The sequence below is a fragment of the Bombus pascuorum genome, chromosome 11 (genome assembly GCF_905332965.1).
Source record: "Bombus pascuorum chromosome 11, iyBomPasc1.1, whole genome shotgun sequence".
NCBI classification, from domain to species: Eukaryota; Metazoa; Arthropoda; class Insecta; order Hymenoptera; family Apidae; genus Bombus; species Bombus pascuorum.
Genome location: NC_083498.1, coordinates 9,811,558 through 9,829,355, shown reverse-complemented (window position 1 = coordinate 9,829,355; position 17,798 = coordinate 9,811,558). Strand labels below are relative to the sequence as shown.

The window sequence follows — 17,798 nt, the reverse complement described above, 5'->3', positions numbered from 1 at the left end:
AATGACACGTCATTCTATCGATCCTATAATTACTTTTTCACCTGTTTTCACTTAATTGCTGCAATAGAATATTCCATAGTGGAAATCTTTTAATAATTTTGTCTAGTGTTGGCAACTATTTAAATAAGGAATCGACTCGTGGCCAATTAACAAAGCGCTATCGTATACACATGTTAGATCGTATCGGTGTAATACATAATTAATTTACAATTCATAATATTCATAATTCGTAATGTATTCATAATTTGATGTGTTCATAAGATCGTGGAATTCTTAAATAACTCGAGGATCCTCGGTTCCTCGCCGCTGCCACGCTGCTCATGATCACGAACACTTCTTCCCCGTACGAAAGATATAATGCTTCCGTGTCTTATCTAGAGATTAGTTCTCCTCTAAGCAATAGCTTTATCGTGTTGTATCCTCGATCGAGAATATACTCTCTGTACCCCGCGGTACAATTAGATTCTATCGGTATTCGTCATAGGAAAAACACCGTTTCACTAAAAGAAAGAAAACATAGCGCGACTTTTTGTCAAAGATTACTGTTAATCGCAACAAAGGAACGGCGAATCGGCCTTCTGTTCGATTACACAGTCCATCGAACAGCATGATACAAAACGAACGAAGAACTCTTAGAAAACTCATATTGGCTTGTGTGAAAAATTTATTGACAAAATTGAAAGATATTATGTCTTTATAAAATTCGTATATCACTAAACAACATATATATACTGTTTCTTTATAATCATTGATTCTCTCTCACATGTAGAACATTAAGAAATTCCAACACCGTGCTTAAAATACTCGGATACCCAATGCGACTAATATTGTATATTTCTTTTTGTATAGAACACGGAGTTTCATAAACCGCTTGGCGCAGCACACTACATCACCACGTCTCACTTTGAGACTTCTGCTAGGCCTAGACCCACAAAGAAGACCACCACTTCTACGACAACTACCACTAGTACCACTACAACCACTACCAGTACAACCACGACCACGACCACCACGACCACCACGACCACTCCAAAACCTGACACGACAGTGTCTACGACCGAGGCAGTCGCGAAAACTGGATCGGTGTTAACCGTGTCTGCCGCGACTGAAAGCAAGGGTATGCAGTGCGGAGTACCGCCCCTGTTTCCAAGACCGGAGACTAGGATCGTTGGAGGCAAGGACGCACCGTTCGGTCGATGGCCTTGGCAAGTATCTGTTAGGCGTACTTCGTTCTTTGGCTTCTCCAGTACTCATCGATGCGGAGGAGCGGTGCTGAACGAGAACTGGATCGCGACTGCGGGACACTGTGTAGACGAGTGAGTAATAATCCTCGTCCTATTATTAAGGAATTACGAGCTTCTTGGAACTTTTCACACGACGATCGAGATGTCAGGTTTTTGGCTTTTTCGAAAGCAATCGTACGAAGAGCGTTACACTTTTGCGTCAATAATTGAATATTCACCATTTTAATAACGCGATAGTATTTCTCAGAAGCGAGAATTGAATAATTCAGAACACTAATTTCAAAATTTGTCAAAAAATGGTAGAACGAAGATACCGAAAAAGAAAATCCAAGATCGTTGGTCGTGAGGAACAGCGCGATCAAAGTACATAATTGCTTTCTGTTACGATTACGCTGCTCGTACGTTAGTGAATGCAAATGTTGCCGCTTCTCGTATAGAAGATGAACATCGATTAACCCGAATACAGAGTCGAACAGCTTACCAGTTTCTTGCAATAGCCACTAAAAGGAAAAACGAAACAAATATTTCTTATCGATTCTGTTATAGCTTGCTGACCTCGCAGATCCGGATTAGAGTGGGCGAATACGATTTTTCGTCTGTGCAAGAACGATTGCCTTACGTTGAGCGTGGAGTTGCGAAGAAGGTGGTGCACCCGAAGTACAACTTCTTCACTTACGAATACGATCTGGCATTGGTTAGGTTGGAAAGTTCATTGACGTTCGCACCGCATATTTCGCCGATTTGCTTGCCAGCCACCGACGATCTTTTGATCGGTGAAAATGCGACTGTCACCGGTTGGGGAAGACTGAGCGAAGGTGGTACACTGCCTTCTGTGTTACAAGAGGTAAAATTGTATGAAGATTGTCAAGTGTAAGCTACAACAATTTTAGAGGTTCCATTGGCAGTATACCACGTTTTAACAGGAGATTTGTAATGAGTTTGCGGATTTGTAGATAAATTTATACTTTTTTATTAATATAATTAACGATACGAAACTTAATCCTGCTGTAGTTTTCGAATATTCATCATATTTTTATTTTTTAGTACTTGCTTTGAATAATTTGTATATTAGATACATTAAGAGGAATACGAAATTGTTAATTTAAAGGAGGGTTGCGTATCTATTGCAGGTTTCCGTGCCCATAGTGAGTAACGATAGGTGTAAGTCAATGTTCCTGAGGGCTGGGAGACACGAGTTCATACCAGATATTTTCCTGTGCGCTGGATACGAGAGTGGAGGCCAAGATTCTTGTCAGGTACCCTTTTAAATTCGCTATTCATTTTATATTTTGTATTTCATATATATATTCTATCATTTAGTTTACTATTTTTCTGTATATATATTTTTTATTATCCAGAAATAATATCCAAGATTCCAGTTGTCCCACCAGAACGGGAATGTATGAATATTCTTTCAAATATTAAATTCGTATTAAAATTGATATTGTTCTGAAAGCAAACAAATTTTTATCCTGTTTCCAAGACTCAGAAAGGCTTACAGCTCTTACGTGTAATTTTCAGGGTGATTCGGGTGGTCCTCTCCAAGTAAGAGGGAAAGACGGTCGATACTTCCTCGCTGGCATCATATCCTGGGGAATTGGTTGCGCAGAGGCCAATCTGCCAGGCGTGTGTACCAGGATCTCCAAGTTCGTACCATGGATCCTGAAGAACGTCACTTGACCCGGTTTCCAAATAACCATTTGCCACAGGATCTTGTCGACAGCTTGCGACGTACCGACTGTCCGAATAGGAGTTCCAAGCGTAACTCTGCACGTTTCTTCGATTTCTTAACCGAGGGGTAACCAAGAGATTGCACGAATCACTGCCAAATACGTAAGACTTGTCGAAGAAAACGGGACTCGAGCAAGAATGGTTCTCGTTCTTCTTCGAAGACGAAAAAAGCAGGAGAGAAAAAAGGAATGGTAGAAAAGAAACGAGAGATATAAGATATATATGTATCTATACATTGGATAGAAGTTTGAGAAACTTCCATCTTAAAGACTGCTACTCGGAAAGCGAAGCCAATCAAACACAGACCGCGCGAGACTGTGGAGATCGTTATGGAACGATAAAAAGAAAATCGCGCGTGTAGGACTGTATTTATATATATAAATATACATATAAATATAAGTAAGATAATAATATATTTCTCAGCCGCGAACGAACCGCATGTTCGTCTGTCAGTTTTTTGCTAGCCTGTACATGAATATATAAAAAGAAAGGAAGTCTAAGCGGAGAAATAGCTAACGGCTTGACGTTGAAACGCCACGTTAAAGAAAGGACGTAAATAATTAAAAGATGCGGTTTCAACTGCAAGCCCTATGATTATGCATCTATCTTACTCAAGTTGTATAGCGAATTCTGTAAAATGCTAAGTTCTTGCCCATCGCCCTTAGTAATCGCCTATTAATCGAAAGGCTAAATTAATCTTCTCTGTCTCTCTATCTCTCTTTCTCTCTCCCCCTCCCTTCGTCACTTTTTTTCTCTCTCTTTTTCCCTTCTTTATTTACAACGTACGGATATTTTTGTACAGACATCGTGTACTTAAAGGTAGGTGTGTGCGAACTAGGAAAGATCTAATAAATATAAATATATATATATATGTGTGTAATTGTTTATAGATATATAACGATATTTATAAGTATGTCAAATAAACATATGTGTTTATTACTACCCGGAACTTGTCCATCTTTGTTCCCAAGTAGATTAAGAGTTACAAAATTCGCGAATTGAGCGGATCGTTAACCCGACCAGCGATCAAAGCTACCGAAGTCTCTGCGTCGACGATGAAGTAGAGGAACGGATGGACAACTGTAAATGGCACTGGCCCTGCCCTCTCGAATAATCCATTTCCTACAAAGAAAAATTTCTTTTAAATATCTTATTCGTAACTCTAAAACTTACTTACTTATTAAAACTCGATAAAATTGTTTAATTGAGAAGCTTTCCAAAAAATGGATCCACAAGATAAGACCAAGGGTTCCATAAGACTCTTCTTCAAGTATATCGTGTTAAAGTACTTCCTCTTAGCTACCAAACTTAGTAACTAAATTAAAAAAACCAACAAACCATAACTACTTATGTTATTTCCAAGTGATCTTCTTTTATCATAGACCTATAGACCCTTTTTCCAGAAATCATCTCAGTTATAAGCTAGTACAGTGCAAATGATGAAGAAGTTTTAAGTAAATGAAACGAGTAACAAGGAGTCTGAAAAATTGAGAGAGAGGATGAAAATTGGAAACAAGCAGCTGACAGATTAATGAAAATATTTACGAGCTGCATTCCTCCTAACGATTCAGGAATTCCTAGTAGGCATAACGGAGAACGAACGCAAGGTCTTTTTATTTATTTCCCTCGGTGAGTCAGGCACACAGGATATCAGTGATTAAATCCAGCCGACATTATAACAATACTGAGAATATTCTTGATCGTGGCCGGCGTCGATTACAATAAACCGGAAACGACTGCTCTTGGACGAACAAACAACGAATTAGCGACGATTCGACATTCGACAGACGATCGAAGGAAAGGCGAATCTCTCAGAATCTTTGCGTAATCAAACATCTAATGACTTCGCGGTAAAAAAAGAGAAATTAACTATTATATGGATCTGTTTTCTTTCTTTCAAAGAAAATAAACAGCGATATTTGTTCGATTCTCACGATGCAGTTTGCTGATACGACGAGATGGTTGCCAGTCAACAACCTCGACGAGAGAGTGTATCGAGTTACAGATCCGGCAATCTACCAACAACGAGATAGTCCCTTGACGAATCAATCGAATTCGGCGCGGTTAGCGATGCCCCGATCTTCGCCAAGATTTCTATTTCACCGCGTGTCTCTAAAATTCCGTCTACCACAAACACATATTCTTAATATTAAGAAAAATATAACAAAATTCTAAAATAAACTCTAAATCTGAAATCTATATCTGTAAAATCCTAAAGCTATGATAAAATCAATTTTGAAGTTAATTTTATAGCAGCTAAATTTGTTTTCGCCGGTTAAAAATTCTTTTTATTAATGATTTCTTTAAAACGTCTTTGTTTAATTATGAATTCGAAAATTTTTACGAAAGAGACGTAACACAACAGTCACATAGATGGATATCGTAAATCGAATTCGTAAGAGATACACTCTGGCTGACGGAATTTATGTAGCAATCTAATACGAAGAAGAAAATAAAAAGGAAAGGGAAACTGATCAGACACGCGCCAGTAGTAACGGCAAGACATCGTCAGACACTTGTCCGCCGCGCGTCCATCGATATCTTGTTGTTTGCGAACGACATGCACCGTAGAATCGCAATTTCACCTGTGGATATTGCGTCACAGCGATTACCTGATCGAACCTTGCTAATCGCTGATCGCTTCCTCCTACGATAATCCGAGATATCCTCTTCTGTTTCCCATACACGAGAAATTCGAGACTCTCCGACATCCTCTAACAAGAGAGTCCAATAATTCTATGAAAAAATTTGTAAAAATTCTAGACCTCGCGAGAGGAAGATACTGGACAGAAATATTGGAAAAATTCTTGCGAAGGAAGAATGCTAGGTCTTCTAAAATATTTAACGCCAGCATTAATTAATTAATTCTCTTGGAGTTTGAAGTTATAAGGAAAGTAGAGGAAGAGTGCAGTAGAACGAAGAAAGCAGAGAACAGAAACCTGGATGATAGTATCGATAATAGTCCCGACGTAGTGGAACGATCAATGGAGGATCGGTAGGACGATAAGTCGACTCACGAGAGTGGGTTCTGTCAGGTTTCATATAGTTTCTGATGTTCACCCCGATACTCTGTTGCACGTCTCTGGCGTACACACCAAGATCTGGTGTCATTGGTGAGAGATCGGCGGTTCTAGGCTCGAACACGTCCAAAATTCCCAACTGAAAATGAGATTAATTTTTTTATAACGAAATATTAAAAATATATAATGAAATAACGGGAAAAGTTATCAAGACGATAATTAGAGTCGTTAAATAATGCGGTTCAAAGAATATAATCGAACGAAAGGAAATAATGAAAAACATGGAGAAATGATCAAACGCTGGTAAAAATAGTACATTGTCAGGCAAAGTTAACTATGATTTTAAATAATCTTATTCGACCGCGTGAAGTGGCTCGATAGAACAAAAGACTTTAACTTCAAGAGTCAAATTATCTCAAGCTGAACATCGTCTATTCAAAGGCACTAAAACCTGTGAGAATGCTGAAATAACAGTGGAATCGGCCGTAAAACTCGCGAGTAGAATGGTGCCGGGCCTAGAATTACGTCTATTAAACAATTCTCATTTTTCGCTGTGCGCTTCGAATTGTCGTGAATTACGTGTCGTCAAGAAGGCTACGCGTTGTGCCGATCGCTCTGCTTCGCGGAATACAGCCGTGACGAGAAACGGAAAGTGCGCTCAAGATCTCTAGACTAACGCGATTAAGTAATTAGGCGCTTAATGGCCGCGACTAATGGCAAAATATCGAGCGGCGAACACCGGAAAGCACGGTTCGGCCAGGTTTTCAGAACCGTTCCCTTTTCATCTATTAAAATTCATTCTTCGATAATTCGACCTATTTCGGGAGGAAAAATAAATTGAATAACTGTTTAAATTTCTTTGTAACGAAATTATGCTTCGTACCCTTTGCAGGAAAGACGTTAATGTGACAAAACCGCGCAACATGAAGGACGGAATGGTGGCCCTGACCCAAGTAGCTTGTAACTGCTTCCGCAATAGTCTCAACGATTTCCCGCCAAGATCTCTCGCCAAACGATACGTGTCCCTTCTGTCTGTCGCCATCATGAGCAGGATATTGTACCTTGGGTCCTGGAATGGCAAGTTAGAAACGTGATTTCGTACAGAAGTCATTCGATGACTCTTTACGTGCAGGATCCTCTTGTTCAATTAAACTACCGTTAACGGTGAAACTTGGCAAATCGCGAGTTACTAGCTATCGGTACTAATAAATTCTCTCCTACGGCCATCATAAATTTAATGTTAAAGTAAATTAAATTTCACGAATGAATTTTACAAGCTGCCACTCGTTTCATTATTCTGTATAATATAAAATTGCAAAGTTATAGAAGTCTACAACGTACAGCTTGTAATTTTTCAATTTTAATATTTTTAGTTAGTAAATCTTTATTATTTATTTCAAGTAGCATTACTAATCGTTCCATTATTCGTTAAGGCGACGATATGCTGCAGTAACTGCGAAGCAAATCTTTAAAAAATTGTCACACGTCGATATTATGTGTAATCATTTATCTGTTGATCAATATGTACTCTTCGTATTGTAGATTTTAAAATGGAGGACAACATAATTGTTCGTGTGTCGCCGCAGTAATTATAGATCCTATCAGTTTATAGTTTTCTGCATGCGGGCGGTACGACCGTACGACATACATTTAGATGAATAATTATAATAGTAATTATTAAAACAAATATATGTTTGAGAGCTTTTCGTGGAAGAGAAATATGGTTCTTACATCAAGCGGAAACTCAAGGGCAACTGCGTGCAGCGATGGAAAATAGGCAAAAGGTAGAACTGCGAAGTATCTGGAAGCCGTAACGGAGGAGACATCGCAGCCGTTTACTAGGAACGATATCTCCGTCGAGTCTCTGACGGATGCCTCGTTCAAGGTCGTGGAATAAGGCTTCCAGATTCCTAGGTCCTGCATCCAAATTCCTTCGTCTGAAATGCAAAAAATAAAACCATAGATAGTAGAAAGATTCTATTAAAAAATTATTTTCACAAGTTACGAAATTAATAGATGAAAATTAAATAATCTAATCAACACGTCAAAAAGATCGTTCTACGTGTAAAAAAACACAGAGGACTATAGAAACTTGATACTGTGTAAATGAAATGTAGAACTCGATACGAAAAAGTGCTTCGTTGGAAAATAGCAGTGTGCGTCGATACTTTTTGCAGCTACGCTAATATAAATAATCTATAGTGTTACTCTTTAAGGATAGAGAGACACGAACGCGTAAAAGAACCCGAAAAATCGACAAACTGTATAGCGTGTCAGGCAACTAATTTATCCCAATTTCTAATCTCTATCTCCCTCTTATTTTTCACGGATCCTAATACAATAAACCAACCCAGATTCATCAGCGCTCTAACTAAGATCCTTCGCCATTCGTCTTAATCATTTTCTACAAAATTCTCCACACTCATCTCATCCATCCTGTTAATCAACGTATAGAGGAACGAAAGAACGAATAACAGAAAAAGGAGAACAAAACGAAAATAAAACACTCTACCTGGATAGCTAGAGAAGAATCCCCTGGGGCTCCTGTCGCTGCGTTTCCTTCGATTCATCATCGTGCTCGAGGATACAGTGGTCAGCTGTCCAGTCGACCCGGTTTCACTTGTGGTCGTGACTGGCAAATCGGTAGATCCCATCTCGTTCGGGATAGACTGATTGTTCGAGCCCGTTGAAACGGTATTCTCATCAGCAGGTGGTCCATTCGTGGACGACGCCTCGTTCGCCTGAGTTGGGATCGTCGAACTCGTTGAAGCTTCTGTGACATTGGCTGCTGACGTTTCTGAAGTTTCTGCGGATAACGCGATGACAGTAGTAGTTCCGGTAGTTGTTGACGTAGAACTTGGCGTAGAGCCTGTTAACGCGGTCGTTGACTCCATGATGGGTTCCGTCGTCATCACAGATTCGGTTGTCTGATCAGTAGAAACGGTCGTCTGACCAATAGCAGATGTACTCGTCGATTCTAAATTTGTTTCCATCGATGTTGAAAATGTTACTGGCGCCGCTGAAGTTGAACTTGGAGTAGATATAATCGCAACGGTACTCGTCAAAGTCGATGGCGTACTTGATGTTCCATCAGCATTTGGCGATTGAATACTTGATGTGGAAGCGACCGTCGTTATAGGTTGAGCAGAATTTGTAACGGTTGTCTGCGGTATTTCAGAAGTTGTTGTAGTAGCTGCAGTAGTAGTAGTAGTAGAAATAACAGTGGTAGAAGTTTCAGATGAAGTTGTAATTGAACTAGGCAATGTGCTCGTAGATGTAGTCATTGCCTCGGTAGATAAAGTTGTAACTAAACTAGGCAGGGTAGTAGCTACCGTAGCACCCGTTAAAACAGAGCTATCAGAAATAGTTTGTGTCAATCTATCTCGCTCGTCTACGGTGCTTAAGGTCATTCCAATAAGTTCAACCATGGGAGTAGTGGACATTGGTATATCGCTAGTGATCTCAGAACTCTGCATAGTTCTTACTGTCGTACTCTGCGTGGTAGTTTCGTCAGGAACCAACGTTCTTGCTTCGGTCGTCGATTGTTCAGTCATCGCACTAGTTGTTTCTGGTACAGTAGTAGTTTCGGTTTCGTTGGTTTCCTCCTCAGGGATAGACAGATCGAATCCGTAGAACCTAAGGATGTCTTCGTACTCTGGCCTCAGTTTCGTGTTCTCGTGATTGAGCGTTAGACCCCCGAGGAATCCATCGGCGTTCAAATACGTCTTTGAAATACAGAAATAATTACTATGGACCCGTCACGGATGTTTGATTCGTTACGAAACTTGTTCGAAAAGGGCGATCGACCAGAAGAGAAACTGCTAGTTAAAGAAGAGAAATTACGCGTTCAAGCCTCAAATGAACCGACGCAGCAAATTTTCCGTGTTCCTTTACTGTGTCTAATCGCACTCATCGAACGTATTATGCAACAGTGAAGAATTTAACCCTTTGATGCTCGGATTTTTCCAAACTTACGAAGAATGTAAAAGAAATATCTGGCATGATAATTTATACATACACCGCTGCTCAATATACTCAGGACAGGGCAATGAAATACGAAGAGCACGAAAGGACGCAGTTTCACAAAAAGTCATCGCCTGCATTCTTTATAAGGGAGCTGTTTTATACTTCGGTGCATTGTCAATCAATTCCATATCGTCAAATTATTAAAATATTAAAATATCGAAGATACTTCTGAAAGGGTTAACGATAGTGAGAAATGAGTAGGATAATTCTTACCCTCAATCTACGATGGATATCGCGAAAACCGATCCTGGTGATGTCTCGATCTCGCGGTAGACCAAGAGCATCCGCGATCTGCTGTCTTCCTCTGCCAGCCGAGCCCTCATAAAGTGCGGCCAGGATGAAGCCAACCCCCGTCGGCGAGAATGCAACGTTCCCGTGGGCCGTGTACTGTTGCAGAATCCGCACGCCTAGGTCGTTAATAACGTCCGTGATGATGTCGACCGGCCGATGCGGAACCGGTTGATACCAGCCGTCGAATCCCACGTTGTCGTAGCCGTGGACAAACACGGACGACACTGTTGGAGAATATTTTCATTGAATAATCGCACCATCTTAAGGAAGATTAATTAAATCCTAAGATACGGACAATTTTTCAAATACCAATTGACGATGTTGGAACGTTTTCACTGAAAAATTATAGAATCTCAAGGGGGCTTGGTTAAATCCTAAGTTAAGGACTATTCCTCGAGCATGAACGACACTGTTGGAATATTTACCACAGAAAAATTATAAGATCTTAACAAGACTCGATTAAATCCTAAGTTAAAGACAATTCACCGAGCATGAACGACACCGTTGAAGAATATTTTCATGGAATCGTAAGGAAGATTAATTTAATCCTAACGTAAATCGCGTATATATTACGCGGAAATCGTAAAAGTTTAATACTCCGAACTGTCAACCAATAGACGAACATTAAATCGAAATAATAAAACAAAACAGAATAAAAATACGTACGCTGCAGCAGGATCAGCCAGGACATCCAGGCGCCCATATTAATCGCGACTGGTTGCTGGATAACTGGCGGACGAGGAGCACAGGTCGACTGGCGAGGAGCATGGACAACCCGTCTCCTCGCGGATTCTCTCTCGATTTACGAAAGGAAGCGCAACACGGTGGCGCGGAAACGTGGGTCGACAGGCAGCTCTGTTAGGATTAGTCTTAGTCGTCCGCTCTCTACGTCGGAACTGGCTCGCGGATGGTGCACGCCGCCCGCTCGAGCCTCTGCCGGCCACTCTGCGATTTTTTAAACGGCAAGGTCGTCAGGTAGATAAACCCGTGTCTATGTACGCCGTCATATCGCGCGCTCGTCTTTCTCCTTTCCCCTTCGCGAAACCGTGTGCCGGGGTTCCAGCTTCCCCAGAGGATGCCAAGTTGGTAGTAGGAGGAGAATGAGGAACAGGAGGAGGAGAATTATTCAGAATTATTCAGAGAATCGCGGCGGATTCGTTCCTCCAAATCTTGTTATGGGTTCTTCGGATCCCGGGGATTCGCGAGCTTGTGGAAATTTAATGGCGACTGAATAAACGGTGGAATTTAGTTTTGAAGAATTCAAGAAAATTAATTAATAAAAGAACAATCATATTTTTAATTGGCAAATTCGTTACTTCAAAAATCTAGTTATTTTATTAGGATTTTTTTAACATTTTGTGATGACTACGCGAACGATGGAATCTAAAGGGTTTGGAAATTTAGGTGACAACTTGTAACATCGATTACTTTAGCTCGCGTTGATGCGACGACTATTCTGGAACGAAATTACAATAATGTTTATGTATGGAGTATTCTAAGACCCCGTAGTAACAGTTAAGGGGTAAAAGAATAATTGCATAGATTTCTATGAATTCGAAAACAAGCAAATTATTCGAAGATAAACAAGCAGAAGCCGACCTTTCTTCGCTCTCGTGTTCGCACACTTGCAACTTCCATTCTTCTTCGAGTGTGATCTTAATAAAGTAACTAGTTGTGGCAACTTCCAGCGTAACGTAACAGGGAGCAACTGAATCATACGCGTCATAAGTCTTGCTCAATGTTGCGGTCGTTACTGTTCACAATGCAATAAACCTTGTTAGGCGCGAAGTCTTAACGAAACAATGAACGAATCCTCGAAATACCTGTGCAGAGAGCATCCGTGTCAATCTTCTTAACTGTAGATAGTGAATCTCGATTTTGCAATAAAGTCTAATATCTTCGTGTTGCATAATATCTGGTAGATTTTACCAGCATCTTACCAGTGAATAAATAAGTAATCTCTGCGTTACTGTTCTAAATGAATCTTTATTGCTTATACGGTACAGAATAATTGCCGTTACCGCGTACATTTTCTTCAGATTAACTCCATAGATAGCATCCACGAAACGTTGCCACGATTCTCGTGCAACTAACGATGAAAAAGCATGTTCCGAGCGCCAGTGATGGAACGAATCGAACGTTTTCGACTTCGAACGTTGCGTGGATATCCACGCAATATCCGGTGCCGTCCATTACCCGCAAATTAGACGTTCGTGATGGTAATTGTAATGGCTTGCGAACATCCGCGGGCCATTGGTCGCTATTTCATTGGCGAGAATCATTTCGCGCCCGCTTGACCATGCGAATTGTCGGTAGAAATGGACTAACAACTACTGGTTTCTCAATTTTATGGCTCTGCTCAACGTTCGTGATTCTTCTGGATCGATGTAACCAAGGAAAAGAAATTCGAAAAAATCGCGAGCTTGGATTGAGCAAGGATTTTTAGACCTTCCGGTTACGTCGACTAGTACCAAGCAGGCTTTTTTTGTTCAGTCGGTAATTATGGAACAAAAAAGTAGAAAAAAGGTGATTAGACGTACGTTTCGGCGCATTACGTCGGTTTGATTCGTTTTTCCGGAGAGAAATCGCGTATCGCCCATATTGGGACACTGGTGGATAAAGGACAAAGGAGTGACGAATAGTGGAAAATGATTTTCTTCCTATTTTATTTTCGTTGTATCTTAATTATTAATGTTTCGAGATTTAAGAGACGAAGGGACGAATTAATTTTCGTTCCTTAGATATCTTGCGTCGATGACAGTAACACTCGCAAAAGAGAAAGAAGAAAGCCAGTATGATACCTAAAATAACGAAGAAATCTTTTAATCAGGATGCTGATGAAATCTGCGACGATGGATTTGAAAGACAATACCCATGAACAATACGAAAAATATTCCTTGCATATCGGTGACGTTCACTTTCCGTTTGTTTACCGCCTGATTGCTTCCTGGCACTTCCCAGCACTTGTCTTTAATCGGCATCCTTTCCGTGATCCATTTATTCATCATCCCAGACTCCAGCATTCGATGCAATCTACGTTGCGAAGACTCCGTTTCATCCAAACAATTTTAATTCGTGGAATAAATGAAACTACGAGTACAATGGGACACGATAGAACAAACTTTCCCTAATAGAAACGATACAACTTATAAAGAAACTTATAAAAATATATCGCAATCGTGCCGAAATTTAATTAATATCAAGACTTAATAATATCCAGACTTTATTCTCTAGCTTCTTTCGTTCTAACATATCCCGTTGTATCTTACATTCCAAACCACTACTCCAACTAATTACCGACTTTTATCGTTCAAAAGTTAACGCGCAACTTACTCCGCGTTAATGACAGGCAAATAAGGACTGTCGTGTGGAATGATCATGGCGATAGGTTCATCGAGAAACTCGTCCATACTCAACGAGAAATGGCAGACTCCGGTCAACAACAGATCCTTCCTCATCAAGAACCTATTTCACGGTCCCATTAATTTTCACGAAATTTCCTATGGATTTGACACGAACGATACCTGAGGGAACTCCTCCAGTCGATCAGAGCGTGTTTCCCATCCTTCACACGTTCCACCAGTTTCTCTTCCTCCGTGTCGTTGTGACTTTCCGCGCGCGACAATAAAGTATGATATTTAGGCTCGTCGGTCTCCTGTAGGTACATTTCGAGAAAGCTACCGTTTGGAAAACTCCAGGTGATCCCGTCCTTACGCGCGAGCAGATCGTCTACGGTTAGGATAGAGGCGTCCATTCGTGGAAAAGTGAGAAAGGCGACCAGACTTCCGGAGTAAGTAGCTACCACGACCATCACGATCAACCACCAGACACCGATCAGTATGCGAGCGCTGTCACAATGCGGCAGATACATTCCTCCTGGAATTTTTTGAATTTTATTTCCATGGCGTGAGATTTCTTCTTTTTTTTTCTTTTTATAGTAGGTACTTTTTGATCGTTGAATTTCAATTAGTAAATAAAGAGAGGATGGAGGAAGGTGTTTGGCTACTGTATGGAAATGGAAAGAATTTAAACGCATGAAATTTACGAGCCGATATTCTGGCAATGAGTATTGTTACCATTGCTTATTAACCCTCGTTAACAAATTTCTGTAGTTATAAGATTATGCGGTATGAGAAATTTTGCTGATTTTTGCTTCTATCGATACAAAACAATAGGTTCTGAAATATTCTGTAATTTTGTACTAAATATACGTTTCCGGTAAGTATATTGTAATTTTTATACGCTTTCAAATTGGTTCCAAATTTTGCGAGCCACCATAGAAAAGTTATATGCCAACAAATAAAGTTTGTATGCGATAAATGCAGAACATTTGACCTGTTGATTGGTAATAAAATCGCCAAAAGCTTGCACCGCGTGAACGTGCGAGAAATAGAGGCGGTTTACGGGACAATAAAGTCGTACCTTGTTGAAGAAGTGCCCCGTACACGTACCACACACATTGAAACGAGGACTTTAGGCCCGAGGTCTTGATGCTGTACGGGCTGTACTTGTGAACCAGGTACAAGATCGGACCCATTACGATAATGGATACCGCCAGACAGGCCCACGTCTAAAAGGCAGTCGGAACGTTAGGGGAATGCCAGCACGGAACATACCGAACCGAACGACGACAATCTTTATAGTTCTGTTATTATGCGCTATTACGTAGCGGAATGCCGAAACATTAGCGAACGCTTTTAACGCAGGCACGAAATATCTCTGCGATCTTTTTGTAACTACGTCGATTCGTTTCTGTCACTGTGAGAAGCACAGGAAACCTTGTGAGAAACTATTAAGCGACTAATGTTCGATAATATTATATGTACGCTATATTTGCTTCGCTTCTTCGGTTTTATTTTCAAGCTATTTCGAAAGGATATTTGTTGGCTTAAGTTTCAAGCAACGACCAGCCCTCGAGTAATAACTTAAAAATACTTTTTAGACGATTTTTTGAGACCTAACTTTCTCGTTATACAAGAGATACCTGTATTATTCAATGATCTGGTAGCATTGTTGTTATAAAAAGAAATGTTGTATCTATACAAACCTCTTTGGTGAACGGTGAGGCGAACAAGAGAGCTCTAGACAATTGTTTAGGCCTGGAAGTTAAAAAACTATAGGTCTGCACGAAAATAGGTACGGTAAAATTAATCGCGTCCTTCTTATTTTCGTTTACAGTGATCGCGCAAGCACCTAAAAGAACCTCCCTCTCTCGCACCAAATCGATCACCTCTTTTGGCACTTTTCTGGTAGTCGACATGGTCATTTCTTTAATTTTCTAAGAACAGAATCGATTAGCCGACGAAGAAGACGAGGGACAAAGAACACAGTGTGTATATAAATCCTTACCTCGCCAAGCTTGGCGTACCGAGAAGTATTCCAAGAGTTCGAATTTCGAGTCACTTCCGGCGTAATCGCCGTATAAGAGAAATTCAATTTCGAGCCTAAGTAATTGATCGCGTCGAATACCAATCCTTCGTACAGCTTTTGGCCTGTTTTACTCACAGAAATTATCTGCCACGGTGGATTCTAAAATAATATATAAATTTTCAACTCGATTACATGGTTTTGTCGAAGTTGAAATGAAAAAGATTCGAGTAAAGGCTTGATAAATTAACTTTCCTCTCTAAACAATAACACAAGAAATACTTTACTTCTTTGTCTTCCTAATTTTTCATTTTTAGCCAATAATTCCTAAAGTACTTCCGTTAGAAAGATTCAGATAAATAAGTTAAAAGATCGTTTACCCACATGGTAAGTCGCAATTGGTAAATTAGTGCCCCTGAATCCGTGCGCGATATGAGGAAAAATCACGTCCGTTAGATTTATTCCGAAACCAGGTGACCATGTGCCTATATCCAACAGGTGTGCCATGTTTCTACCGCGAGAAAAGAAATTTCCCCAAGTTATGGACGAGGAGAATCTCCATAACAAGCACCGTCCGCAGAAACCTTCTGAAGCAAACGCGTTTTGGGAAAGGTGTATCTGACGGGAACATAGTTTCGATTTTAGTTCGGTTAAAGGACGTTTCGCTATAAATTCGTGTACAATTTACTGACTCTAATGTTCTTCAGGAGTTCCGCTCGCCTCTCGCGTTTCGTTAACCTGATCATCTCGAACTTCTCCTCTTCCATGCTCTTAAACAGATCAATCTCGTTCGTCAAGGAGTACTCGAGAGCTTTCGCCAATGCTTGAATCAATTCTTCCATGTAACGTATCAGCTTGATCTGAAGCAAGAATCTTTCAACAATTATTTGTCCTATATGAAAGAAATTTTATAGAGGGATTGCTTATAATATTTCTTTGGGAATTACTTTGTCTTTTATTTTTCTTTTTGTTTTTTAATATTATTAGGTTGTGTAATAAGTTCGTTTTGCAACAAATGAAGCAATCCCAGCAGTTAATTATTTGAAGATATAGATCGTTACTTCACAGTAGTTGCTCAAATTGGTCGCGTTGTACATGAAGGCTACGTTTCCTCCTTCTGCCAATAAATCAACGAATGTCGTCATATTTGTCATATTCTTCGTCGCGCTGTCGGTGATCACGTACAACCATTGACTACCTGGATGAACCATCTTCAAGGATCTCGCCTTGAAAGAAAAATCTCAACCTAAGAAATCCCTCCGGAAATTTTCAAATGTTTGACATGGAATTGACAATGTATTGGTCTTCTAACAAGAAACGAAAAATGTCGCTTATCACGGTGTTTGAGATTTTTATAAGAACAGAGATCTCACCACGCCCATCACATCGGCAATCATGTCGACAGTAGCAATAACTAAGAAGCAATGTCCCAGTTGTTCCACGTGGAAATCATTCAACGTCTTCTTCACCGAACTTTTCCTTTCACTTCTAGTTGTTTCGTGTTTCAACGTGAAAATCGATCTAGAGATCAAGTTCACTTGCTTGTTCGGTAACTTGTCCGAGATGGCTGTCATTACTCTGCTGATCGTGTCTCTGCCTGAAACGAGCCATGAACACAGATCGGATTAGATAAAACGACTCACGTGCCATTATCGCAGCTACTAGTTGCCCTTATCACCGAATGTATCGTCGTGAAGGATGTTGATCACGTTCCAGGACAGAATGTTCATCATCCTTAAGTCGAGAAAAATCTGAGACAGCTCTTCTCCTGGTACCACCACCGGCATGCTCATGCCATCCGTCTCTGGAATTCGGGGACAATCTGGATCTTGAAACGATAAACTTTTCTCTTAGGTTTTCTTAATTCAGAATCTCGAGAGAACGATACTAAATTTTTAAGTTCTTTTCATTTATTTAGATTCTCTTAATTTAGAATCTCTGGAAAATGATACTAATTTATTTGAATTTTGATTTAGAATATTTAAAAAACGATACCTCTGTACCTGTTATAGCGAGATGTATCAATTCTTCCTTTCGTGCGACCTCGTGCAGACGCCACGTTATACAGCAACTCGCGACAGATAAAAGTATTGTATAGCCTTGTTAGTGATTAAAAAAT

General features: G+C 40.2%; 2 protein-coding genes across 5 annotated transcripts in view; one reads left to right on the top strand and one right to left on the bottom strand.

Annotated features, from left to right (window-relative positions):
• LOC132911838 (serine proteinase stubble-like) overlaps nt 1–3,917 on the top strand; it is a 77,015-nt gene extending 73,098 nt beyond the window's left edge. For all 4 annotated transcript variants that reach the window (XM_060968829.1, XM_060968828.1, XM_060968830.1 and 1 more), the window contains 4 exons: nt 850–1,316; nt 1,791–2,088; nt 2,375–2,500; nt 2,766–3,917. In XM_060968829.1, the coding sequence (XP_060824812.1) occupies nt 850–1,316; nt 1,791–2,088; nt 2,375–2,500; nt 2,766–2,924 (1,050 nt within the window). In that variant the 3' untranslated portion in view covers nt 2,925–3,917. The remainder of the gene's footprint in view (nt 1–849; nt 1,317–1,790; nt 2,089–2,374; nt 2,501–2,765) is intronic.
• Nucleotides 3,845–17,499, bottom strand: LOC132912068 (uncharacterized). Its single transcript, XM_060969177.1, has 18 exons — nt 17,358–17,499; nt 17,053–17,276; nt 16,741–16,905; nt 16,372–16,539; nt 16,064–16,297; nt 15,662–15,841; nt 15,360–15,590; nt 14,735–14,882; nt 13,837–14,188; nt 13,646–13,777; nt 13,185–13,345; nt 10,979–11,113; nt 10,235–10,536; nt 8,508–9,720; nt 7,727–7,932; nt 6,879–7,064; nt 5,915–6,134; nt 3,845–4,097 (listed from the first exon to the last, which is right to left on the bottom strand). Exons 1-18 carry the CDS (start codon nt 17,470–17,472, stop codon nt 3,958–3,960), a joined length of 4,512 nt encoding a protein of 1,503 aa, XP_060825160.1. The 5' UTR covers nt 17,473–17,499; the 3' UTR covers nt 3,845–3,957.
• Nucleotides 17,500–17,798: the final 299 nt, after the last annotated feature.